Source organism: Propithecus coquereli, unplaced genomic scaffold (genome assembly GCF_000956105.1).
Source record: "Propithecus coquereli isolate 6110/MARCELLA unplaced genomic scaffold, Pcoq_1.0 Scaffold459, whole genome shotgun sequence".
Taxonomy (NCBI): Eukaryota; Metazoa; Chordata; class Mammalia; order Primates; family Indriidae; genus Propithecus; species Propithecus coquereli.
This window is the reverse complement of record NW_012150385.1, coordinates 1,653,889-1,680,177: the sequence shown is the minus strand read 5'-3', so window position 1 is coordinate 1,680,177 and position 26,289 is coordinate 1,653,889. Positions and strand designations below refer to the sequence as shown.

General features: G+C 38.6%; 1 protein-coding gene across 1 annotated transcript in view; it reads right to left on the bottom strand.

Moving 5' to 3' along the window:
- Window positions 1-26,289, bottom strand: part of LOC105818888 (ankyrin repeat domain-containing protein 26-like) — a 105,813-nt gene that overhangs the window by 71,333 nt on the left and 8,191 nt on the right. The window contains exons 2-6 of the mRNA XM_012655023.1: window positions 24,811-24,925; window positions 24,473-24,646; window positions 20,876-20,982; window positions 19,359-19,496; window positions 18,252-18,285 (exon numbers count right to left, since the gene is read on the bottom strand). Of these exons, the coding sequence (XP_012510477.1) occupies window positions 18,252-18,285; window positions 19,359-19,496; window positions 20,876-20,982; window positions 24,473-24,646; window positions 24,811-24,925 (568 nt within the window). The remainder of the gene's footprint in view (window positions 1-18,251; window positions 18,286-19,358; window positions 19,497-20,875; window positions 20,983-24,472; window positions 24,647-24,810; window positions 24,926-26,289) is intronic.

Genomic DNA, 26,289 nt, shown 5'->3' with positions numbered 1-26,289 from the left:
ACACTTGCAGACTATACTAGAATTAATATTCATTACACTATTGGTAGAAAACAAATGCATTAAGAACTCTTACTTTTCCTCCTTTGTATTTATCAAGTGCAAGGAAAATAGGATTTATCAAAATCTGATACCTACAAGCGAATTTGTGTGTACAATAATCATAATCCCAATCAACTCTAGCAGACTGAGAGAAAATGGTATCACAAGCAGATTCAGTATCATGTGAAGACAGTATCAAATGTAAAGAACATAGTTCCAGTACTAATGGAGCAGTTAGAACAGTGTATACAGTAGTCCTCTCTTATCTGCTGTATATGTGTAAAAGAACACACTCCATGTGTTTTTCCCCTCCTCTCACACCACAACAATCATCAACACAAAAAGCTTATGTGGCCAAATCTGTGGGGATTTTTTTCCACCAACAAAGAAGCAATCGATTCTGCAGTAGACACCAGCTGAGTTTCCTCTAATTCAATTCCAGCACTATTATCCCTGGAGATAATATCAGAACCCACAGGTTGAGGCTCAGTCAACAAGACTGCCCTTTCCCCACACAAGGACTTCAGACCAACCGGCTTAAAGTTGGACTTCCCACAGCCCACCACTTGGGCTCAATTAATGTACTAGAGCATCTCACAGAAGTCAGGGAAACACTTCTGTTAACTGGTTCATCACGAAGTATATAACAAATGATACAGACGTAGAGATGCATAGGGCAAGGTATGGGGGAAGAGGTGCAGAGTTTCCATGCCCTCCGAGGGCTGACACTCTCTAGGAACACACATTCAGCTATCTGGAAGCTCTCTGAACCCCGTCCACTTGGGTTTTTATGAAAGCTTCATTATTAGGCATGACTGATTAAATCATTGCCAATTGGTGGTTGGCTTAACCTTCATGCCTTCTCTCCTCCCTGGAGATTTAAGGAAGAGGATGGAAGTACCAACCCTCTAATCCTGCTTTGGTCTTTCTGGTGACCAGCCCCAATCCCGAAGCTACCTAGGGGTTGCCAGCCATCAGTCAATTGTTACCACACAAAAATACATCACTTTGGAGAATCTAAGGATTCGGGGAATTGTATGCCAGGAAGTGGGGTCAAAGACCAAATATCACATCCTTGCTTTTGCTTTCTGGGGTTTTAGTTACCAGGGTCAATCAAGGACCAAAAATATTAAATGGAAAACTCCAGAAATAAACAATTCATAAGTTTTAAGTGGCATGCTGTTCTGAGTGGTGTGCTGAAATCTCGGGCCATACTGCTTGGGCAGGGAGTATATATATAAGGGAACACTCTATACTTTCTTCTCAATTTTGCTGTCAACCTAAAATTATTCTAAAAACTAAAGGTATCAATTTAAAAATATATTCACTGAACCTATTATTACTCTATTTATTACCCTATATTATAGCAGAATATAATCATCTTGAAAATTGGAGATAATTAAAGATAAAGTAATAGATTATGGATATTTTCTCCCAGATTGAAATATATAAAAATGCATAAAGCAAATTTTAATTGCATACTTAGGCAAGGAAGTATGATAAAAAAGACTGAGCATTTTATCTTATTTCATAATTATAAACAGGGTTCTAACACAATAGGAATCAAAACTGGGCCTTTCTTTTTTTATCCCCAAATATTAAGGGGGTACAAAAGTTTTTATTACTTGGACAGTTTTCTAAAGCTCAAGTAAGGGTTATTAGTGTGCCCATCACCCACATCATGGCCACTGTAGCCAATAGGTTGGTATTTGCCCCTCCATTATTCCCCAGCCACCCTTCCTGCTTTCTAATAACTTTTACTTTCCTCCGTGCCCATGTGTGTTTATCGGATAGTTCCAACTTATTGCGAAGCACATGTGGTGTTCGTTGTTCCATTCTTGAGGTACTTCACTTAGGATAGTGGTCTCCAGTTCCATCCAAATTGCCTCAAAAGACATTAATTTATTCCTTTTTATGACGAAGTAGTACTCCACGGAATACATATATCAGACTTTTGTTAATCCACTCATGAATTGATGGACACTTAGGTTGATTCCACTTCTTTGCAATTATGAATTATGCTACAATAAACATTCAAGTGCAGGTGTCTTTTTGAAGAAATGACTTCTCTTTTCCTTTGGGTAGATACCCAGGAGTGGGATTCCTGGATCCAATGGTAGGTCTACTTTAAGTTCTTTCAAGAATCTCCATACTGTTTTCCCCAGAGGCTGTACTAGTTTGCAGTCTCACCAACACTGTATTAGCATTCCTTTCTCTCTGCATCCCTGCCAGCATCTATTGATTTTGGACATTTTTTGAAAAAGGCAATTCTAATAGGAGTAAGGTGATATCTCGTTGTGGTTTTAATTGGCATTTCTCTGATGTAGTGACATTGAGCATTTTTTCATATGTTTGTTAGCCATTTCCCTATATTCTTTTGAAAAGTTTCTGTTGATGTCTCTTGCCCACTTTTTACTGGGGTTGTTTCTTTTTTCTTGCTGATTTCTGTGAATTCTTTGTAGATTCTGAATACTAGTCTTTTAATGGATATATAGCTTGTGAATATTTTGTCCCATTCTAGGTTGCTTATTTGTTGTGTTGATAATTTCCTTTGCTGTGCAGAAGATTTTTAATTTAGTAAAGCCCCAGTTATTCATATTTTTGAGGCTGTAATTGCCACTGGGGTGTCAGTCATAAATTCTTTGCCTAGGCTGATATCTAGAAGTGTTTCTTCTACATTTACTTCTAGAAGTTTTTATGGTGTCATGAATACATTTAAATCTTTTATCCATCCTGAATTAATTTTTGTGAGTGGTGAGAGATAGCGTTCATGTTTGAATCTTCTGCATGTGGCTATCCAATTTCCCTAGCACCAGTTATTGAATAGGGTTTCTTTTCCTCAGTGTATAGTGTGGTCTGCTCTGTTGATGATCACTTGGTTGTAGGTAGATGGTTTTATATCTGGGTTTGCTGTTCTGTTACATTGATCTATGTCTCCATCTTTGTGAAAGTGCCATGCTATTTTGGTTACTATAGCCTTGTAGTATAGTTTGAGGTCTGGTAATATGATGCCTCCAGACACGTTATTTCAGCTTAAGATTGCTTTGGTTATCGAGGCTCTTTTTTGGTTTCAAACAAAACATAGAATTATTTTTTATAGATCTGTGAAATATGTTGCTATTTTCATGGGGATTGTGTGAAATCTGCAAATCACTTTGGGCAGTATGGACGTTTTAACAATGTTGATTCTACGATCCATGAGCATACCTTTTTGCATTTGCTTGTGTGATCTGTGATTTCTTTTCTCAGTGTTTCACAGCTCTCCTTGTAGAGATTTTTCACCTTCTTGGTTAAGGATACTCCTAACTATTTTATTTTCTTTGTAGCTATTGTGAATGATATTCAGTCATTGATTTGACACTCAGCTTGACTATTATTGGTATATAAAAATGCTACTGATGTGTATGCATTGATTTTATAACATGAGACTATGCTAAACTTATTTTTCCATTCCAGGACTCTCCTGGTGGAGTCTTTGGGATTTTCTAGATGGAAGATCATATACTCTGCAAAAAGCAATAGTTTGACCTTCTCTTTCCCAATCTTGATAGCTTTTATTTCTTTCTTTGATCTGATCGCTCTGGCTAGGATTTCCAGTACTACGTTGAATAGAAGTGGTTACACTGGTAACCCTTGTCTTATTCCAGTTCTTAGGGGGAATGTTTTCATCTTTTTCTTGCTCAGTAAGATGTTGGCTGTGGGCTTGTCATATATGACTTTTATAATTTTGAGAGCTATTCCTGTGAAGAGTGGGGAACCTCTGGCCTCAAGGCCACAAGTGGATCTCTAGATCCCCAGTGCAGCCCCTCAACTGAATCCAAACTTCACAGAACAAATCCCTCTTTTAAAAGGATTTCTTTCTGTAAAATTTGGATTCAGTTAAAGACCACACTCAAGGATCCAGAAGGCCCCATGTGCCCCCAAGGCCACAGGTTTCCTAGCCCTTGAAGATATAATCTTTGGTTTTGCTTCTCTCCATGTGCTGAATCACATTTATTCATTTGCATATGTTGAACCATCCTTGCATCACTGGGATGAAGCCCACTTGGTCATGGTGGATTATTATCATTATTATTTTTTTAATGTGCTATTGAATTCAGTTTGCTAGCATTTTGTTGAGAATTTTTACATCTATATTCAGAAGAGATATTGATGTGTAGTTTTCTCTTTTTTTGCTATGTCCTTTTCTGGCTTTGTTATCAAGGTGATGTTTGCTTAATACAATTGGTTGGAGAGGATTCCCTCCTTTTGGATGTTATGAAATAGTTTCTGTAGTATGGTGCCACTTCTTTGTAGGTCTTGTAGGATTCTACAGTGAATCCATCTGGTCTGGGGCTTCTTTATTGGGAGATTTTTATTGCTGCTTCGATCTCACTGCTCATTGCTGTTCTGTTCTGACTTTTATTTCTTCCTGATTGTGTCTTGGGAGGTTGTGTGTTTTCAGAAATTTGTCCATTTTCTCAACATTTTGTAGTTTATGTGCATAGCGATTTTCATAGTATTCATGAATATTTTGTATTTCTATGGTATCAGTTGAAATATCTCCTTTCTCAATTCTGATTGAGTTTATTTGGTCCTCTCTCTTCTATCCCTGGTTAATCTAGCAAGACATCTATCTATTTAGTTTATCTTCTCAAAGAACCACTTTTTCTTTTGTTGGTCCTTTGTATTTTTTCATTTGTTTGCTTTTCATTTCTTTTAGTCCTACTCTGAGCTTTGTTATTTCTTTTCTTCTGCTGGCTATGGGTTTGGTTTCCTCTTTCTTTTCTAGTTCCTTGATATGTGACATTAGGTTATTTATTTGTCATCTTTCTGTCTTTTTCATGTGGGAATTTAAGGCTATTTATTTCCCACATAGGATTTCTTTTGCTGAATTCTAAGAATTTTGATATCTTGTGTTCCCTTTGTCATTCAGTTTGAGGAATCTTTTGATTTTTATCTTAATTTTATTCCTGACCCAATAATTGTTCCGCATCAGCTCTTTAATTTCCATGGTTTCATGGAGATTTCAGTGTTTCTTCTATAATTTTTTATTTCAGAGTATTATGAGGGTACAAATGCTTTGGTTACATAAATTGCCTTTGCATCACCCAGCAAGCATGGTCATTCCCCAGATAGCGCACACCACGTCTGTTATGTGTGGATTTACCCATCCCCTCCTCCTCCCTCCTACCTGCCTGATATCCTATGGATGTGACTTTCCATATGTGCATATTAGCGTTGATCAATTAGTACCAATTTAATGGTGAGTACATGCGGTGTTTGTTTTTCTATTCTTGTGATACTTCACTTAGAATGAAGAATGAGCTCCAGCTCCATCCAGGATAATGCAATAGTTAGTTCAACATTTTTTTTTATGGCTGAGTAGAACTCCATGGTAAACATATACCACATTTTGTTAATCCACTCATGTATTGATGGGCACTTGGGTTGTTTCCACATCTTTGCAATTGTGAATTGTGCTGCTATAAACATTCGAGTGCAGATGTCTTTTTTTATAGAATGTCTTTTTTCCTTTGGGTAGATAGCCAGTAGTGGGATTGCTGGATCAAATGGTAGTTCAGATTTTAGTTCCCTGAGATATCTCCATACTACTTTCCATAGAGGTTGTACTAGTTTGCAGTCCCACCAGCAGTGTATGAGTGTTCCTATCTCTCTGCATCCACGGCGACATTTGTTGTTTTGGGACTTGTTGATAAAAGCCATTCTCACTGAAGTTAAATGATATCTCATTGTGTTTTTGAATTGCATTTCCCTGGTGATTAGAGATGTTGAGCATTTTTTTCATGTTTCTTGGCCATTAGTCTATCATCTCTGGGAAAGTTTCTGTTCATCTCTTCTGCCCACTTGTTAATGGGGTTGATTTTTTTCTTACTGATTTTCCTGAGTTCTACATAAATTCCAGTTATCAGCCTTTATCAGTTGTATAGCATGCAAACATTTTCTCCCATTCTGTAGGTTGTGCATTCGCTCTACTGATAGTTTGTTTGACTGTACAGGAGCTTTTTAATTTGATCAGGTCCCAGTTATTTATTTTTGTTGCTGCTGTGATTGCTTTTGGGGTGTTCTTCATAAATTATTTGCCTAGGCCGATGTCTATAAGAGTTTATCCATAATTTTCTTCTAGAATTCTTACAGTTTCATGCCTTAGGTTTAAGTCTCTTATCCATCATGAGTTGATTTTTGTGAGAGGTGAGAGGTGTGGATCCTGTTTCAGTCTTCCTTATTCCTAGTTTTATTCCACTGTGATCTGAGAATATACATGGTGAAATTTTGACTTTTTAAAATTTTTTAAGACCTTTTAGTGAGTAAGATATGTTTACTCTTGGAGATGTCCCATGGGCTGATGAGAAGAATGTATATTCAACAATTTAGGGGAAAAATGTTTTGTAAATGTCTGTTAGTTCCAGTTGTTCAAGCATGTCATTTAAGTCCAGTGTTTATATATTTTCTGTTTTGATGACCTGTCCAGCTCTGACAGTGGAGTGTTGATGTTCCTGGCAATTGTGATGCTACCATTTATCTCTCTGTTTAGATCTAGTGTAATTTTCTTTATGTATCTGGGACCTCCTAGGCTAGGTCCATAGATATTTAGGATTATTACGTCTTCTTTTTGAATAGCTCCTTTTACCATTATATAATGAACATCTTTATCTTTCTTTACCATTGTTGATTTAAAGCCAATTTTATCTTCTGTGTGAGTGGCTACATCTCCTCTCTTTTGGTTTTCACTTTCATGGAATAGTTTTATTGATCCCTTCCCCTTTATTCTCTGTGAGGCCTGTGTGTTACATGTATTTCCCTGGAGACCTCAGATGCTTGGGTTGTATTTTTCATCCAAGCAGCCAGCCTATGTCTTGTGCAGCATTCAGCCCATTAATGTCAAGTGATAGAATTGATATGTGGGATGCTATTCTGTTTATCATGTTGTGTATACCTTATTGCTTTGTTTTCTCTCTTGTGCCATTGTTTTGTATGAGTTGGGGATTTAAGGTTTTGGGTGATTTTACATTGGTGGGTATCTATCGTGCTGATTTATATATAATGCATTTCTCAGTGTTTTCTGCAGGGCATGTCTGGTCATGACAAATTGTGTCAATGTTTTCTTGTCTGAAAGAGGCATAATTTCGCCATCAATTGTGAAACCTAGCTTTGCAGGATACAAAATTCTAGGCTGACAGTTGTTCTGTTTAAAAATATTGATGGTGGGGCCCCACTCCCTTCTGGCTTGTAAGGTTTCTGCTGAGAAGTCCGCAGCTTAGCCTGATGTGTTATCCTTTGCAGGTTAGTCATTGCTTTTGTCATGCTGCTTGTAGAATTTTGTCCTTCCTTTTGACTTTGGCCAGGTTGATTACTATGCCTTGGAGATGTCCTATTTGCTTTGAATCTTCCTGGTGCTTGATGACCATCTCTTATCTGGATGTCTGAATGTCTGGCAATACCAGGGATGTTTTCCTCAATACTTCCCTTGAGTAGATATTCCCTGTTTTTTGCTCTTTCTTCTCATTCAGGGATATCTATAATTCGTATGTAAGTTCACTTCCTGTAATCCCATATTTTTCTAAGTGATTGCTCAGTTTTTTATTCTCTTCTCTGCTTCTTTAAATGATTGGGTTAGCTCAAGAGACTTGTCTTCATGCTCTGAGATTCTTTTTTCTCCCTGGTTTAATCTGTTGCTGAAGCTTTCTGCTATGCTTTGAAATTCCATAATTTTTTTTTCATTTCTTTAAGTTCAATTTTATCCTTCCTTATGTTGTCTAGCTCTTATTGAATTTATCATTGATTACTTACAGTATTTTTTAGTTTCTTGTTGGTTTTCAACTATGTCTTCAATCCCATTCATCTCTATTATCATCCAGATTCTGAATTTTATTTGTATCATTTCAACAATTGCCTTGTAGTTGGAGTCCACTATGTAACTCCATTGTGATCCCCTGGGGTGTCAAGCTGTTTTGTTTTTTTCATGTTGCAAGGATTCTTTTGTTGGTTTCCTCTCATCTGACTACTCTTCTTGGCTCTGGACTAGTAAATTTGCAGGGCAACCATTCTCCATACTGACATTCTCCTGCTTAGCTGGGAGATGTGGAAGACCCTAGATGGAGCTTTTTTTTCCTACTCTGGTAGGTTGAACAGGCAGGGGTGCAGCAGGTGCACTGAGAGCCTGTACTCCAGCTGTTTTTGCTTGACCCATTCCCCTGTGATTGCCTCAGTTCAAGCTGGTGCAGGATAATCTCCGTGTAGGGTGGTGGGTTGTTCCCCAGCTCATTGTTGGAAGTTTGACTTGGGGGCTGGTTGAGACACTCTTCATGGAGGCTGGTGTTGTGGGGAATTGCTCCACCCAGGGTGATTCAGCAGAGGTGACAGTGGCAGCTGGGTAAGGCTATCTAGGCAGTGGTCACGGGTGACCAGGCTGTGGGCATTTGCTCAAACCAGGTCCAGGTGTAAAGGCTGTTCAAGTCTGAGAAATTCCTGATGGAGTGATGGGCCTTGGAATGGTAGGCCCAGTGGCAGTGGTGGAGACTCATGGGTAGGGTCTTAGAGTCCAGACACAAGTCTGGAACCTTGGGGGCCATGTTATTGGCCAGCAGGAGCTCTGGAGCCATATAAGTGGAGCATCAAGCCCGGGTGTAGCGAGAGCCTCAGAGCTGGATCTAGAGATCACAGGGGCATAGCCACACAGATGGGGGACTGTTCCATTGGCATGGAGACTGCTGATGCCCAGTTGTACAGGCAGGGGTTTATTCCAGAGGCCCAGGGATCATGGAGGAAGGCCTGGGGTGCTGGCCATCTGAGGATCTCCCCCCACCTAAGTCTCATAGAGGCAGTTGCCCAAGGCTTCCCAGGTGGGGCCTGTGGCATCTGAGGCTCCTCCTCTACTCAGATCCCATGCTGAGGGTAGGGGCCCTTGGCTCCCAGTCCCAGGGCATGGCCCAGGGGAGAATCCATCCTGCCTGCTCCCTCCTCAAAGGGTGGTGATGCAAAGGCTACAGCTGTAAAGCTGAGTCCTCAGCATATCTGGCATCATGCACCTGAGAGTTCACAATGGCATCAACTGCAGAAACCTGGGATTGGCAGCCACCAGATCTCTGCTGGGCCTGCTCTCTGGTGCAATGTCTCTGCACAGACTCTGAGCATCTCCCTAATCAGTCCAGAGGTCTGCACTGGTGGAGGGAGTACCCTCACAGCTTGAGCTGCCTGCCACTACTAATCCTCACCTTAAAAGTGGCACACACATGGGCTGCTTCTAGTCTGCTCTCTTCCCTTCTCCCCAGCAATGTGAGTTATATTGAAAAACTTAGGTTTATCTGAGACAGTGGTGGTACTTGTGGGGAAGAATCAGCCAATCCCTGTGTATTGAGTCAGTAGATTCTGTAATGGGCTGTACAAGTTGTTCTCCCTGTCAGTATGTGGTGCTTGCAGAAAACAGCCAGCTGCGGTGTTGTTCTTTGGGGCCTGTGACCAGCTTAAGTCCCTCAGGAGAAGCTCTCCAATGCTACAGGCAGTGGGAGGGGGCCTGGAGCTCCCAGGGGATTTCTTGTTCTCCACTACAGCAGAGGTGGGTTGAGAAGAAGGCTGGGTGGTGCTGGGTCAGCGTGACTCCAGCTTCTGCAGAGGTGGGCACCAGAATTGTCTCTGCAGGGATTAAGGGTCAACTCACAGCAGTGCACTGGGGAAAGCCACTGGGAAGGGGCTACAATAGCCTCACCAAAGCAGAAATTCTGCTTGTGGGGGAGGGGCCATCTGGGATTCACAGACTGGCTGCCATGAGTGAGGTTAGCTCTTCTCCCTCCTGCCTGCCCCATGAGTCTCCTTCCAATGTCTGGTTGCAAACAGGAGACTGAATTCACTGAGTTCACCAACAGTGATGACACAGGTTGGGAACTTCCCTGCCCAAGATCCCACTCCAGCCTGAAAATATGGTTTTCCTGTGGGGAGAGGTGTGCTCCCCCACTGTGCTGTGGCTCAGACCCACACTGCACTCTCCTGTCACTTCTGCCTACATGGACTCCATTGCCTCCTGAAATAAGTTCACGAATCTCTCCTCTGTGCCCGCAAGCAACATGATTGAGTCCTGGGGGTATGGGATCCAGCCTGCAGGCCTGTCCCCTGGATCCCCAAGTTCAATCGCTGACAATGCCAGGGAGAAGCATGCTGGTCCCAAGTTGCCCATGGAGTGCTCAAGCAAGCTTAATGCCCCTCTACTTTGGGGTAAGTCCTTCACTGGGGAATGCTGGCAGGGAGCACCAGGGAGTGCTGGCAGTCAGGGAGCTCACAGTCCAAATACCCCTAAGTCCGATGCCCGTTCTCATGGGGAAAAAGGTGTGGGCCCCACTCTCTGTGGAAGCCTCAGTGTCATGAGCACACCAACAGAGGGGAGACATCCGCTTCTGAGAGTCTTGGCTCAATTGTCCCAGTTGGCAGCAGAGGGTGGGGAGCGGTGAGGAGAAAAAGATTCTGAATAGAAGAGAGCTACCACTCTAGCCCTCCTTGTCCCTCTGTCTGGAAGGTAGGCCACACAGCATGTCTATGTTCCGGGATCACAGATTCCCCAGGGCCCACCGCAGTCTGGGCAGGAGTTGGGAACTGTTTGTGTGGAAACAGGTGGTGTGAAAACTGAAGGGCTGGAGCTCCCTGGGGTGGACAAAGGAACGCTATGGGTGGAGAAGAGGTATGGCACCCACTATCTCGGCTGCAGACCGTGCTGATGGGGAGTGACCCCAAAGGGACTGGAAACCTGATACTTTATTTTCAAGAAGCTCCCAGTTCAATGGTGGCAGGAGTTTGGGGCTCATGAGGGTAGAAAAGCTCTCCAGCATCTCTGAGGCCCACTGACCACCAGAGGAGAGGGAAGGAGAAATGAAACCCCCACCTACCTTCTCTGGTGGACTCCAGGTTTTTCTGGGGTACATCTCTGCTGATATCTTCTTTCTTCGTGTGCTGCTCCACAACTTCTTCTTCCTCTGAACTCTCCGTGGACGATTCTTAGAATTAAAATCAAAGACAATTTTTATTCTAATTTTAAATCAGGAATCATTATGTTGATGTCACCTAACAGTTTTACTGGAAGGTTAATCAGATAAGAAGGACAGATAATAATTCCCTAAAATTGCCATAGTAACTTATGTAAAAACACAGGATAAATATTCACCAAAAGTCGTAAAAGTAAATATCATTGCAGGTTAATATGAATGATGCGACTGAAACCAGAACCATGGTATGTTATATCATTATTTTACTATTAAAATAAAATTTTAAGAAGACACCAAAAATTAAGCAGGGGCTATGACTACTGTGGAGAAAACATTCCCTACATTAGTAGAGGCATGAAACTGCCATCCTTAGAAAGGCCTGCTTACAAGGCTGGCACTTGGCTAGCATTTGGGAACTTGGACTTGGGAGGGGTCCCACCATTCCCTAACTGACAAGAGTAGCTCACTGTACCCAGACTCTTTGAACAAATAACATGTTTTACTCTAAATGGCTGCTTTCCTTGTGGGAGTCTGGGGTTTTGGTACACACGAGGGAGAGGACGCCTGTGTGACCAGCTTCCACAAGAAACTCGGGTCCTGAGTCTCTAATGAGACCCCAGAACTGGTGGACAGCACTGCACATGTATTGTCAAAATTCGATGCTGGGGGAATTGAGCACGTCCTGGCAGCTCCACAGGAGAGGCCTCCGGGATGCTTGCACGTGGTTTCCTCCAGACTTTGCCACATACACTTTTCCTTTTGCTAATTTTGCTTTGTATCCTTTCACTGTAATAAATCAAGGCCAGGAGAATGACTATTTTCTGAATCCTGTGAGTCTTTCTAGCCAACCACCAAACCTGGTGGTAGTCTTGGGATTCCCTGACACAATTGCGTTATATGAAATTTTTGTTATTTAACTTGAGGTACTATGTGTGCCCACAATCAGAAGGTTATTTCACAGAATAACTGTCCTTATTCTGGTTTTCTTGACATTTTCCTTGCAGATTCCTATATTTCTATATTCATTTGAATGAAGGCACACAAGAGATAGGTGAAACAATGATGTCAGAAAATCACATGAAACAAGCAACAATCCTATTTTAACCAGAATAAAAATTAGAGAATCTAACGATGATGGTCAATATGGTCTATTGTATGAAAGTTTCTGGAAAGAAAATGAAAAGATCACAGTAAATTTTCTCTGACTTAGCCAAGTACAATTCCTTTTTATAGTAACTGTGTCAGGCCAGGTGCAGTGGCATGTGACTGTAGTCCCAGCTACTCAGGAGGCTGAGGTGGGAGGATCACTTGAGGCCAGGAGTTCAAGGCTATAGTGCGCTATAATCACACTTATGAATAGCCACTGTGCTCCAGCCTGGGCAACATAGCAAGGCTCCATCTCTTTAAAAAAAATACAATTAATAAATAAATTAAATAACTGTGCATCATTCAGGTAACCGGGAAAATTGTAGAGACATATATAGCCATTCTATTGACATAGTATAATATTGTACTACTGCTCATAAAGTTCCTTTTATTGGTTTCTAATCTTTTCCTTAATTTCTTATAAAACTAAAAATATGGTCCACCTATTAAATGCCGTTCTTGAAAGAACAAGTTAAAATGTCAAAAAATTCATCCAAAGTGTAGGATGAGTTGGCCACTGCTCCCCCAGAATAGCGGATTTGATCAATAAAGATCAATAGAATTTTTAGCTCATTTGTGGGAAAACAGGGAGCAATTTTGTATAGAGATGGTTAAAAGTATGGTAATCTGATTGACCACATGTTCTGGTTAAATCACAGATTACCAACTTTTGAAGAAATATAATACCAGAAAAGTGCTTCACATTAAAACTATGGCAGATAAAACAATTTCTATCTGATAATGCCTAAGGCACTTAAAATCTTGTCAGACGTTATCAGTGACACTGTCATTGTGGCACAGATATAAAGAATTTGAGCGTTAGAAACTGAGAGAATACCAGATATACTTTAGCATAGGTAAGCAATTATCTTAAAAAATACTGCACACTTGTCAGACATGCACGTGTTAGAATGTGTTCTAATAATATTTTCTTTGGGGATGAAATTTAAAAGGAAGCAGTAAAAGCAGAGATATCAGGAGAAGGCAGATGGAAAGAGAACGGCACCAACGGAGAGAGTCAGATAATGACTGTTCTATGGATGGCACCAGAATTCCCCGCATATTCAGCATATTGTCTTGTATTTTTCTCTGTGATATTATTTGAATTTTCTGAAATAAAATATTTAAAAGATGTCAGTTTCTCCAAACTGCTGGTATGTAAACTATTTCTGAAACAAAATGTAAAACTGTCAAAACATGGATGTGTTATGATTCCATGTCAGAGAGAGGGTGTGGGCATGTGACAGTGGCTTCCAGATGTTATTGCCAGATTTGTGTTTCCAAACGCATCCAGAAGAGTTTATCAAGGACTTGAGCACAAATCAGGTATTTCCACAAGGAGCAGATAAGAAAGACAACACTTTCCTCACATGTGGCCGTTAGGTTTTGATGATTCTGAAAATTGCTGGCACGGGTACTCAACAGTCTAGACAATTTTCCCTGACCCTGTGGAGGCAGCTGCTGCAGTTACAAAAGAGTAAGGTAGAATCCTGGAAGATGTGTCCTTCTATGTTTTGCACACCAGAAGAACCAATGACCTAAACAGTGGACCTTATAACTCTAAAATGATTCTTTTTTCTTTCAAAAGCACCAAAGAGCTTTTCAAAGCTAAACCCAACTCACTCTTCAGTAAGCTTGTTAGAATCCACACTACCTCCTTGAAATTTTCACATTTATTTTTTATTTTTGCAACATCACTTCCTCTGAATCTTCTCCTACTTTGCTCTGGCCACTGCTCAGTCTTCTTTATTAACTTTTTTTCCTGTTTTATTCATATTTATTTTATGTTTAAATTTCCTTGTTAAATATGGGCTCTTAACTGATGACTTTCACAGGTGACAAAAATCTACCAACTATTATTATTTTGCAAGTGAAACACCTTTCTAAGCAAAACATATGCAAAAGGAATAATGCCAAGAAAAAGCCAACATTTTAAAATGAATGAACCGAGCTTCCTTACTTTACTTGTTTCATCATGAAAGGGTGAAGACCTCATGACAGATTGTGATTAGTCCAAGGATTGGTGACAAGGAAACTATAGCTCTGACTAATGATAAAGCTTCCTTTGTCTCCCAGCGTGTTTACGTGGTTACCTTCCAGCCACCCCCTCCATGAGGGCTCAGCAAACTAAAGGCCACAGGCCAAATCCAGCCTGCCATACGGTTCTATAAGTAAAGTTTTATTGCAGCACAGTCATGCCTATTTGCTTGCATATTACCTGTTGGGGTAGTTTAGAAATGTTAGGGTGACCGAGGGATATTGCTGGCATAAGAACCTCTGCGGATGTGACAGTCTGCATAGGTGTGGCTGTTTTCCAGGTGGTAAGGACATTCCAAGGGCAGAAGGAACTGAAAACAGTTTCTCTCCTGGGGCAGAAAACTGCTCCAGGACTGCTATCGGGAAGGCACAACCTGCTGGAAAACTAGCCTGGCGGCAATCCCAAATTGATGTTCTTGTTTACCTTTAGGCTAGAAATGGCTTTGATATGTAACCTTTACGGAAATCTACAGAACATCGTTTGCCTGTGGGTTGTCTTTGGAACATGTTTGTTTGTATGATTTATGATGAACCTTTGCTCTTGGGATGAATAAATATGAGTGAGGAATTGCTCTCCGGACTCCCGGTCTGGAAAGCCTTGAGTCCCCTGACTCCACTCTTTCTCTTCCACCGTCTCTTTTCTTATTCCTGCACAATGCCCTGTTTTCGACCCTGTTGGGTGGTGAACTCCCAGCAATTATCTAGGACTATTTTCACATTACAAGGGCAGGGGTGGGTAGATATGACAGAGACTGCATGGCCTAAAATATTAACTATGCGGGGTCTTACAGAAAGAAGCTTGCCAATTCCTGCTTTAGACCAGAACCAGAATGACCTGGTATCAAATCTAACCTTGTAACTCCCCTGCTCAAAATTCTGCCATGAATCCCAGCAGCAAAAATTGCTGACTCCCTACCCAATAGCTATTCCTCATTCTTTCTTGCTGGGCAAACACAATTCTATTTGGATATTTATCATCCCAGGACCCCTCAGCTCCAAAAAGAGACATGATTAGTCTAAGCTAATTATAGAAATTACAGCTGCTCCCCAGGAACTGGTTAAGGAATAAGGATGTGGTATCACCCAGCCAATACAATGGGACAGGCAGTCCACTGAAAGCTTCTGAATTTTCTCCCTGTTTAAGAGAAACAGGTGAAGAAAAGCAACCCTCCCAGCCTTTAGATATCGTCTTGTGAGACCATCAGCTTTGCAGGTGTTGCTAATTAGGCAACCATGAAAGGAGACGTGAACACAACACCACCAACAGCACAGCTCAAAGACGGACAACAAGTGGCACCCTGACGATATCACGGAACCACCAAAACTCTGGTTCCTTTGGTTTTGGCTTCTGTTCGTTAGGTCATCTATTATTTGCAGACAAAAACCATCTAAGTCAGAAATTTCCCATGGCCTTCAGAACAAGATCTATTCATCTTTATGCTATTAAAAAGTCTTTCATAAGCTTGCCTTAGCTAGGTATTCACCTCACTCCCAACCACTCCCATATACCACACTTTTTCCACTAGCAAAATGGAACTACTCATGAACCCTGAAAAGTTTACTCATGCATCTCAGATTTTGCACTCGCTGTTCCTTCCACTGAACATGCAATCTTGTCAGATGTTCCCTCTGCCAAACATCATCTTTCTGCCTCTTTACCTGGCAAACTCTAACTCGCTCTACCCAGCATTTTAAAGCTTTAATTCCTTACCACAGACTTAAAGTACACTGCATATATCTAAGATAAAACATAATAAATGATAATTGTATGCTCCCAGAGGGGATCTGGCATACAGTAAGCACTGAATAAAGTACAAAGTAATAAAAATGATACTGGTAGTAAAAACCCATGACTCTATATTTAAAATATTTATATTGTATAACATTAGAAAAATGCTTAGTACCTAAAAGACATTAGAGAGTTATTTGCTAAATGGGCAAGTGAATAAATGAATAAAAACGTTCTCTTTGACAATTCTGTTGACAAAACACAGAAATTAAATAGGTATAGCTCTTTCTGTTATGAACACCTGAAAGACCAAAACTAGGTCAATCCTCTGTCTCCTGAAACTTGCAAAATCTAACTTAGAGAAGTTCTTTGATTAAATATACACTCTATTAAAGGTGTCCTCATACAGTTCATATTGTACGATGCATTAGGTGTCCTCCCATCTAGGCAGCACAGTAGCGTTTTTCTTATTGGGAAACATTTTTGTGCTTGTATTACAGTTTGTTGAGCCCAGAGTTGGGCTATTGGGATATTTATTATGATAGTCTTTTGGCTAATGGTAATAGAGCATCTTCTTCTAACAAAAATTAGTTATCAAGACAATTATGCAGCAGATAAAACACACGTTGTTCTTACAAGATAGACTGATATCTCATTCAGTTTCAGCTTATGGGGAGTGGAGTTGATAATAGTGAGTCCTTGTTGGTTTAAGAATATAGAACATAACCTGTGTTTCCCAACAAGTTATTGCTTCTCTGACTTCTGTACTCAGCAGGCATCTTTCAGAAATAATCTCCTCTTGATATTGATGCACACTGGCCAAGTATTGCAGTTCTTGTTGCCATTTGTTTTTGGTATCACAAAAGTATTATTGAATTCCCATGCTTAAAGGTAGTTACTTTGTAAATGGCATACACAAATCACTATGTCATACAGTTGACCCTTGAACAACAAGGGTTTGAACTGCAGGGGTCTGCTTATATGCATATTTTCTTCCTCCTTTGCTGACTTCAGACACCAAGATCAACCCCTCCTCTTCCTCCTCAGCCTACTCAACATGAAGATGATAAAGATGAAGACATTTATGATGACCCACTTTCTCTTACTGAATAGGAAATACATTTTTCTTCCTTATGATTTTCTTAATAACAGTTTCTTTGTCCTACCTTACTGTATTGTAAGAATACAGTACATAATATGTATACAATACAAAATCTGTCTTAATAAACAGATTATGCTCTCAGTAAGGCTTCTGGTCAACAGTAGGCTATTAGCAATAAGTTTCGGGGGAGTCAAAAGTTATATGCAGATATGAGTGCATGGGGCATCAGTGGCCCTAAATACTTTGCTCTTCAAGGGTCCACTGTAATATTCATTTACTAAATACAAACCATTTATTATACAAATTAAATTGAAGATCCATTCTTATAACAAGTCACAGTCATTATGATGTTATTTAGAGAAAACATACAGCATACTAACTTAAAACCTTTTTTGTTATTTATACAAAATATCAGAGAGGCTTTCAGGGATCATAAATAAATGAGGTTTTTTTCAGACACTAATATTTTAGATTACAAATTACCTACAATTAAAACTTGTTAAATAATTCTCATCTGTAGAGTATTAAGAAAGAAATTAAGAAAACACAAACACACAATTTGCACATCGATTTTTTAACTATTCTTTTGTGATCAAAACATCCTTACTTTTATTTTTTTATCTATGGTAGGACCACCAAGAGTAATTTACAATCAACAGTCTTACCTGGATAGCTATCTTGAGAAATTTCTTTAGGAATCTGTTGTTGATATTCAGAAATTAGTTGGTGAATGCTATGTACAAAAAATGTAATAAATAAAATTACTGTTTTCATACTTACATAAGAAACATTTAAGAAATACCTGAAATTCTTAGACTATTCCAGACAATATCAGAGATAATATCAGAACTTTAATTCTAATGTGCACTTCAAAATTGTAAGCTCTACAAACTTACTAAACTTCTCACTTAAAAAGAAAGTAAGCTAAAGCAGCCATGAATAGAGGTAAGTAGAGCTCAGTAAATTAACTGGCACTAGCTTGTCATAATGGAAAGTTCCCTGAACTCAAACGAAGTGCCAGCTCTGTAACCAACAGCTATTTGTTTTCTACATATAAACTGATGAGTCATGGATGAGGCTTAGCTCTGTTAAATCCAGTTAACCTACTTTAGATTCAGGGAATTCTGTGGAATAGTTTCCTGGTGAGGTAGAATTTGAAAATATTTTTAAAACTTGAGGTGGAGATGCAAGTAGTTTGGGAGGTTTTCATTTTAAGAATGCAGCTCACTTGAGAGGCCAAGAACAAGGTGCTGCCCACTACTCTAGGGAAGAACAATATGGGAGCTTCTGCTACCTAAGAAAAGGTTCTACACAGGTTATAAAGGAGCCTCGAGGTACAGGTCTGGTAGCAAAGGAGAAAGGAAACTGTCATCTATTCCTGCAATGTTATTTGAACCTCTCTGATAGTTTAGAACAATTCCAACTAATATTTGCCAGAGAAAAGACTAACAAGGCCCTCAAAGGATAATTTATCATGAAGCTCAAGGCAAAGTCAGAGCTAAGATGTGGGTTCCACATAAGGTGTTCAGTGTAGGGGGAAGGGTGACTTTCCTCACTGTGCGTGAGGCTAAACCTAGGAGGCCCAGCTGCCAGAGCAGGGTGCTGGTGCTTTGGAAGAAATGGTTGAGCATATAAGCAAATGTATCTGAACTAAAAAAAAATTGTAACTTTGAAGTCTAAGTATGGATCACCCTGAAGACCGAGGGATCTGAATCAGTCAGGGCATCCTGGTAGTAAAGGTCAATCGCTACCACATGCAGGACCCTTTCAATAACAACAGTGCAGCAACAGAATCAGTGGAAGCCATGGAATGAGTAGAATGTCCTTCCCCAGCTTCTGACTTATAAAAGAGGACTGTATCATCCCATGCACTTTGGAACCTCTTAGGATCTTCAAAATTTCAAGGAGGATTGTATGAGAGATAGCCCCCAGGGGACAGTACAAGATTTTCTGCTGAAGTAGACATTTCAGGCCCCAAATAAGTAATTGGAAAAATCAAAGATGTAACACTACTTTTATCTCATGCATAGGGGTTATACTCGGAATGACACGCACAACATAGGGATCCCTAAGGATAAAGGTCTCAGAGATCCTGTGATAAAGAATCCTGCACCCACTGCTCCTTCTAGCTACTCTAGCCTTTTCTTGATTTCTGAATGGAAATAAAGTGAAGTTAGTAGTGAAAGTAGTAGTCCAATGAAGGGGACTAACTCACTACCATTTCAATACAACCTGAACCAAACTATGAAATCTCACCTAATGTGTAAAATGCAATAGTTATATTTCTTTGAAACCTCAATATAGTGTTAAGTAACCCTTTAATGTAAACACTTACTCATCAAAACCATTATCAATGGCATAATCTTCTGCAGTGCATCGAAATATATCTTGAGAAAAGACATCAATATTTTGCTGAAGAAGAAGATGAACTATATCTGCTGATCGAGAACATACTGCAAGTATGAGGGCATTTCTAAAATAACAGAGAGATAACCTCACCATTATTAACTTTAAAAAAGATTTAAACAATTAATTTGATATACATTAACAACTTAACATCTTGCCTGTCTGTGTAGAATTAAGCATTTACATGTACTAATAGACATAAGCATCTCGGGTGCTCAAATTTCATTTTTGTATATTACCACCCACGCTAAAGATAAGGAAGAAAAAGGAAGCCACCTGTCCCACTGGGATGTTACAAAGTAAGAGTTGCTAATTTAAAGTCCTTTGATTGGCAAGAAACTATGCTGAGATCACTGATCTAAAGTAGGCAAAGATTTAAGTGATGAATTCTCCATTTCTTCCCTAGTCTGATATATTAATAATATGTTGTAATTTCAGGGTCAGCTAGGGGTCAGATATGCAGGCTTAAAACTATACTATTAGTAATAATAGTAAATAATAGTAGTCGTAGGAGTTTCAGTTAATGGTACTGATGATCATCTGCTAGGAATTTAATTAAATGCTACATAATCTTACTTACATACAATAATCCTTGAAAGACACATTATTATCCTGCTTTTCATATCAGAAAACATATTTGGTGATAATGTTCCCAAGGTCACACACGTAGCAAGCGTGAAAGCTCTGAATTCAATACAGACTTGTGGGCTTCTAAAGTCTATCCCTTTTCTCTTTATTACCCACCTATGGCTTGTCTTAAATAAAGGAAATATTACTCCAATTAAAGCTACCTTTCTTCCCTCTACCCATACCAAATAAAATTAAACCATCAAAATACAGTAGAAATTAAAAAGAAAAAAAAAACCTGAACCCACGGTATCTGGTAATAGCAATTAAAAGTCACTCAGGGATAACCTAACATCAATATTCTTCAAAGAAAGCAACTTCAAGCAAAGAGTCATCCAAAAGACTGTATGATTTTTAAAGCCTATTTATGTTTAATAGAGCATTTGTAAAGAAAAACTACATAAGAAGCAGAGGTTAGACAAATACTATAACAGGGGTAAGAAGTTCAATATTGAGTCAAAAAGAAACTAAAAGTTCAAGTCCACAATTGAACTTTCCATTACAAAACTAACAAAATGAACACAAAACCCTCTTAGCTATAAATACAAGATCATATGACAAAAACACCAGAATACAAAAGACAAACATAGGTCACTATTCTAAGCGAAGAGGGATCCTACTATACACTGTTCTTTATGTTACTCAGTCAAATAATGAATTTTGCATCTAACTGATGATTTGTGTTGATATTTTCACTACATCTCAGTAAGTATAAATTAATCTTCTTAATAATTTAATACTTGAGACTTGAGTGACTGTTACCACTCTAGAACACCACCCAGGTTTAAACAACAATAATAACAAAAAATACTACTGTACCTGTCAAAGCTATCGATTGCATTTACATTGGCATTTTTCTTTATTAAAAATTCCACCATTGCAAGTTGGTTTCGATTTATAGCAAGTAAAAGTGGTGTGAGCTCTTCCTGTAAAACAGTGAAAACAATCTATAATTCACAAAATTACATGGTCCTCAACTCAAGTGAAACCCTTATATAAGATCCTGTGAAATTTCACATGTAATGGAGGAAGTAAGTAAAAAGCAGTCCCTTCCTCTCACCCCGCTGTGCTTCGCCATGCCCTGCTCTTTCCCTTTGACGTGCCCCTCCTCGCCCTCACCACATGAACTGCCACCATCTCTGAAGCTCACTTCTCGTGTTTACCACTACCAAGGCTCTTTGCTTCTGCCACAGCGTTTCTCCTGGTGTAGTGCAATTATTAGCATTTCATTGTTTCCCATCTAAGCCAGGATTTATTTTAGGCAAAACAAAAACCAGAAATAAAAATAAAATGTCTTATCAATAAAAATTCTAATATAGATCCATAGGGATTATTCTCAGCACAATGAAAGCTACTACGTATCACTTGCATTTCCAAGAGACATGAGGAGAAATATACAATGTTGTCTGCAATATGCATAACCTATGCAACTATAACCACAAGGAACCTAAAAGGCTCATAGGCATTCTAACAGGAAGATGATAATTTATGGTGCATATTCATATAAACAAAAAGAGACTTGGAGTGGAGGTGCACGCCTGTAATAGTAGCACTCTAGGAAATCAAGGCAGGAGGAGTCCTTGTGGTTAAGAGTTTGAGACCAGCCTGAGCAAGAACAAGACCCTATCTGTACTGGAAAAAATTAGCCAGGTGTGGTGGCACATGCTTGTAGTCCCAGCTACTCAGGAGGCTGAGGCAGGAGGATCACTTGAACCCAGGAGTTGGAGGTTGCAGTGATGATGCCACTGCACTCTAGCTGGAGTGACACAGTGAGACTCTGTCTCAAAAAAAAAAAAAAAAAAAAAGAAAGAAAAATGTTGATTTAAAAAATCAACTTTTAAATTTTATAACTCAACCCTACTACTAAGGGATTTATATAAAATAGAGACTACTCATTATAAAGACTTATAAACTGTCTTGAAAACCTTAAAATCATTATCAAAATATACTATAAAACAGGGGATGTAAACTAAAATACTTACACAGGCAAATTAGGTGATCTAAGCAAGTAAAGAACATAGGTGGGCATAGTAACAAACTGGAGAATCTACCCTCATATGAAGGGGCAACCTCTGCACAGCATGCCAAACAGTACTATGGGCTCAAGGGACACCAGATGTGATTCTTTAAGAGAAGCCTGAAATCCAGGTTTCTGCATGAGTCTCCTAAATTGTACATGATCCACTTTATGGAGGCAAACTAAACCTATCTATGGGCCACACTTAGACTACAGCCCTTGTGTTTTCATAATTTCTGTGGACGTATTTTCAAATGATTACTATGTACAAAGCAAGTATTTGCATGTGAAATCTTTCCTTTCTTTAGTATCATATGTTTTACAAAAAAACAAGCCCCGAAATTTAATAAAACTGGCTATTAAGACTCATAATAACCAAGAATTATTCTAACATTTATTCATTTATAAACTATTTGTATTTAATTTTCCCCAATTGTTAACCAAATAAATGATTAGTTCATAGGACCACCAAAACTAAATTGTTTTCAAAATTCCTATCCATATTCTTACTAAATTCATGGTTTTCCAGGCTTAAAACTGCCATCCCTGAGTAGGGCAAAGCTCTGTGAACTTAACAGACATACTAAGATAGTCCATAATACAGCTTCAACTAAAAAACTTGTTCCAGATTTGCTACTATTCTAATTGAGAAAACCCTGCTTGGAGCAAACATTTTTTAACCTAGTCACCTGAATAACAAACAGACAGGAAATCCTAAAAGAGCCAGCCTCTCCTTATTGAGAGACTACTCATAAGTTAATATCTAAAGACCCACTGAATGGCAGTGAATGATTGATGGTTGGAAGGAAAAGCGTATTCTTCTGTAAGCTGATAGATGTTACCAATAATAGTGCCTTTAACTTCCCAACCACAGAGGTAGAGAAAGACAGATAAAAGACAGGCTAATATTATTGGACAGGAGAGATCTGAAGGAAGTGCCACCTGTTAAACTCCAACTTTTCTAGAATTTTCTTAAGTTTTTGAGATATGGGAATTCATATGGTACATTTATCTATTCAGTGGTTATTAACCAGGGACGTAGTAGAATCTCAAGGAAAATTTTTGTTATTGTTGTTAGAGGCAGGGTCTTGCTATGTTGCCCAAGCTGGGTTCAAATTCCTAGGCTCAAGCAATCCTGCCACCTCAGCCTACTGGTAACTGGGACTACGGGCACAAACCAATACACCTGGCTTCAAGAAAATATTTTTTTAAATGTACTTGTCCAGATCTTATTAAATTTAATAAATCAAAATATTCTGAAGAAGGCTTGGACTTGTATTTTTTTCAATTTCCCCAGGTCACTATGAGGCACAATTCTAGCTGACAACTAGCTCAGCAGACAATCACTTCAGTCTCATCTCTCATCCGCGTGGAAATGCCCTATGTTATTTGTTAATCAGGGCAGGAAAAAAAAAAGGAAAGAGTAAGATATGGAGTCATCTACTAAAACTTCCATTTAGTTTTCCTGGGTAGGAGGACTAGCAAACTCAAAATGCAACTTGATTTTCCTTTTTATAAGATTCGTATCTGTCATCTCCCCCCCAAGACATTACAGATTTGAGAGCGGTTCAGACTCTTATCTAAGTAGCTCTTTCTGCCAGAATACGATAAGAAATTAGTTAATTATTTCTTCTTCCCTCTTGCTTCCCACTTTATCACCACCTACTCACTTCCAATCTGGTTTCTTCAGAGTCCTCCTCAAATTCATCTCTATGCAACTTACTATTCACTAACTCTCTTTCCCAAACTGAGAATGATTATCCCCCAAACTGAAGAACACCTGGTCTAAACATATAAACTGGAAGAAGAAAAAGAAAAATATATACACAATAAATGCCATGTTGGTATTTTTCCTCAATTACTTAATTTCCAAATTGACCTGCATATTTCTGATTGCTTTGCTTTTCCTTTCCGTTTTTCCCTCTTAAGCACTGCCACCAAGAGATAAATCCTTTTCTCATAGACATGTATGCATTAGGAACTTGTCAACAACAGCAAGATTTTCATTTACTGTAAAATGCATTTGCTTTAGTAGAGTTTTAAGATCAAAGCCTATTTCCAGGAAAATTTTTGCTTTCTTGTGTTGCTTTACACTAATTTAAAAAAAAAAAAAAAACACGAGTGGGAAAAAATATTCAAAAAGAAAAAAGTTTTACCTTTAACAAATTCAGTGTTTTCACAAATATTTATCATCAATCCATTAAAGAAAGGTGTGCCCTCTAATACTTCTTTAAAATTATCAATATTTAAAGTTAAATCAAAGACAATTAAGTTATTTCAAAATATTTTTATTTAGGAAACACTTAAACTTCCAAATATGGAGAATTGACCCTTCCATATGTCAATATTAAAACAAATACCTTTCACATATTTTGAAAATAAAGTTGATTGATCTATACCTTGTTTTTTCCTTCGATATTTGCACCATGTGAAAGCAGTTTTGTCACCAATTCTGTATGCCCATTATACACAGCATAGTGCAGAGCAGTGTTGCCATAGTCATCCATAGCATTTGCATCCGCACCATTTTCTAACAGAACAAATGCACATTCTGTTTCCTTGCATTGTACAGCCTGTCAATATTAGACCAAGAAATAGATGGTAATTTCTAGGAATTCAAAATAAACATTCCTCAGCTTTCATCAAGTAGTTATATTTAGAGGAGACAAATTCTGTTTTACTCTATTTGTATTTAAATCAAATCCAACTCAAGCTGAAATAGTTGGCTACTGTATACCTTCATCAGAGCTGTCCTGTTTTCGTCATCACGGATGTCAAGCTGGCATTTGCTGTCCACCAGGAGCCTTACCACGTCTGCATGGCCCAGGGCACAGGCCAAATGCAGGGCAGTCCTATGAAAGGGAGAGGATTTTTGAGAAAATTTTGGTGCACTCTCTCAAAACATGCAATTATTTAATTGTAAACATTAAATACCATGTCATTCCTCTGCTTTGGAACAATTATTTCATTTTCTTATAAAGAAAGTACAAAATGTATTAGCTCTTATTACTCACTACATTAATGAAAGAGCAGCCCATCTGAGTAGACAAAGCATGGCCTTCAGATTCAGTTCAACTTGGGTTTGGATCCTGCTTTCAGCTCTGTCACTTATTAGCTATTGCCTAGCCTTTCTGTGCCTCAATTTCCTCATCAACAAAAGGGGGATAAACTTAGTAGCTGTCTCAGAGGTCACAACTGTAATACTTAAATGAGAATCTATGCAAAGTATTCCCAGCACAAACAACAGCTCAATAATTGTTAGATATTATAATTATTAGTTACTACTACTTAACAAAGACACTATTTTAATAAGTAAAATGACACAATTATACCTAATTGTGGTATGTTTTACTGCTAAGAGAGAACATTGTGTATCAATGATTCTCAGATGCCGATTTTCTCATATTTTCACATCGCAGATATTGGAATACCACTTATATGTAATTCATGACTTATTAGAAATATACTTGGCAGCATTTTAAGAATTCCTTTACTGATACATAAGATAATGAAGCATCACACCATCCATTGTGCCTTACATTAAGTGGAATATGGTATGTAAAGCTCTATGGAAGGTGTAGTCCTAAGACTGCCATTTAACTAAAATTTTGGTTATAAAAGTACTATGGGGAAAGAGGGATGAAATAACAACAACAAAAAGTTTTAAAACTAAATATTCTTACTTTGGTTTTCAAAAAAGTTTAAGCTAAAAAAAACTCAGGATTCAAATGAATAGGTATGGCTCATTTATTCAATATTTAGATTTATTGAATGTATGAAAACCAGATCTTTTCAATGATTAATATTAGTATCTGACTGTTAAATATTTTCAAAAGGGTAAAGACTTTTACAATTTTATAGTTTCAGAAATGCTTTTGTTTGAAAGGAGGGAGGAAAAGCTTCAGTTGAGATTAACTCCTAATACTTTGATTTTAAAACTCTCAATTTGCTCAGGCTGGACAGGGAGACATAAAGTTTTAAGGATGGAAGAGTCCTAAAGGTAGTAGAGTATGTCTGCTACATAGTGGGCATTCAGGTTATGTTTGATGAATAAATAAATTTACAGACTGTATAAATACAGTTGGTGAGTTTAATATTTTGAAACAAAACTCTTATAAAGTAAAGCAATATTTTTACAATAGCAATAATCATGTATAGTTGCTATTTTTATTTTAATAAGAACACAGTGAATGAAAATAAAATGATTTTTAAAATA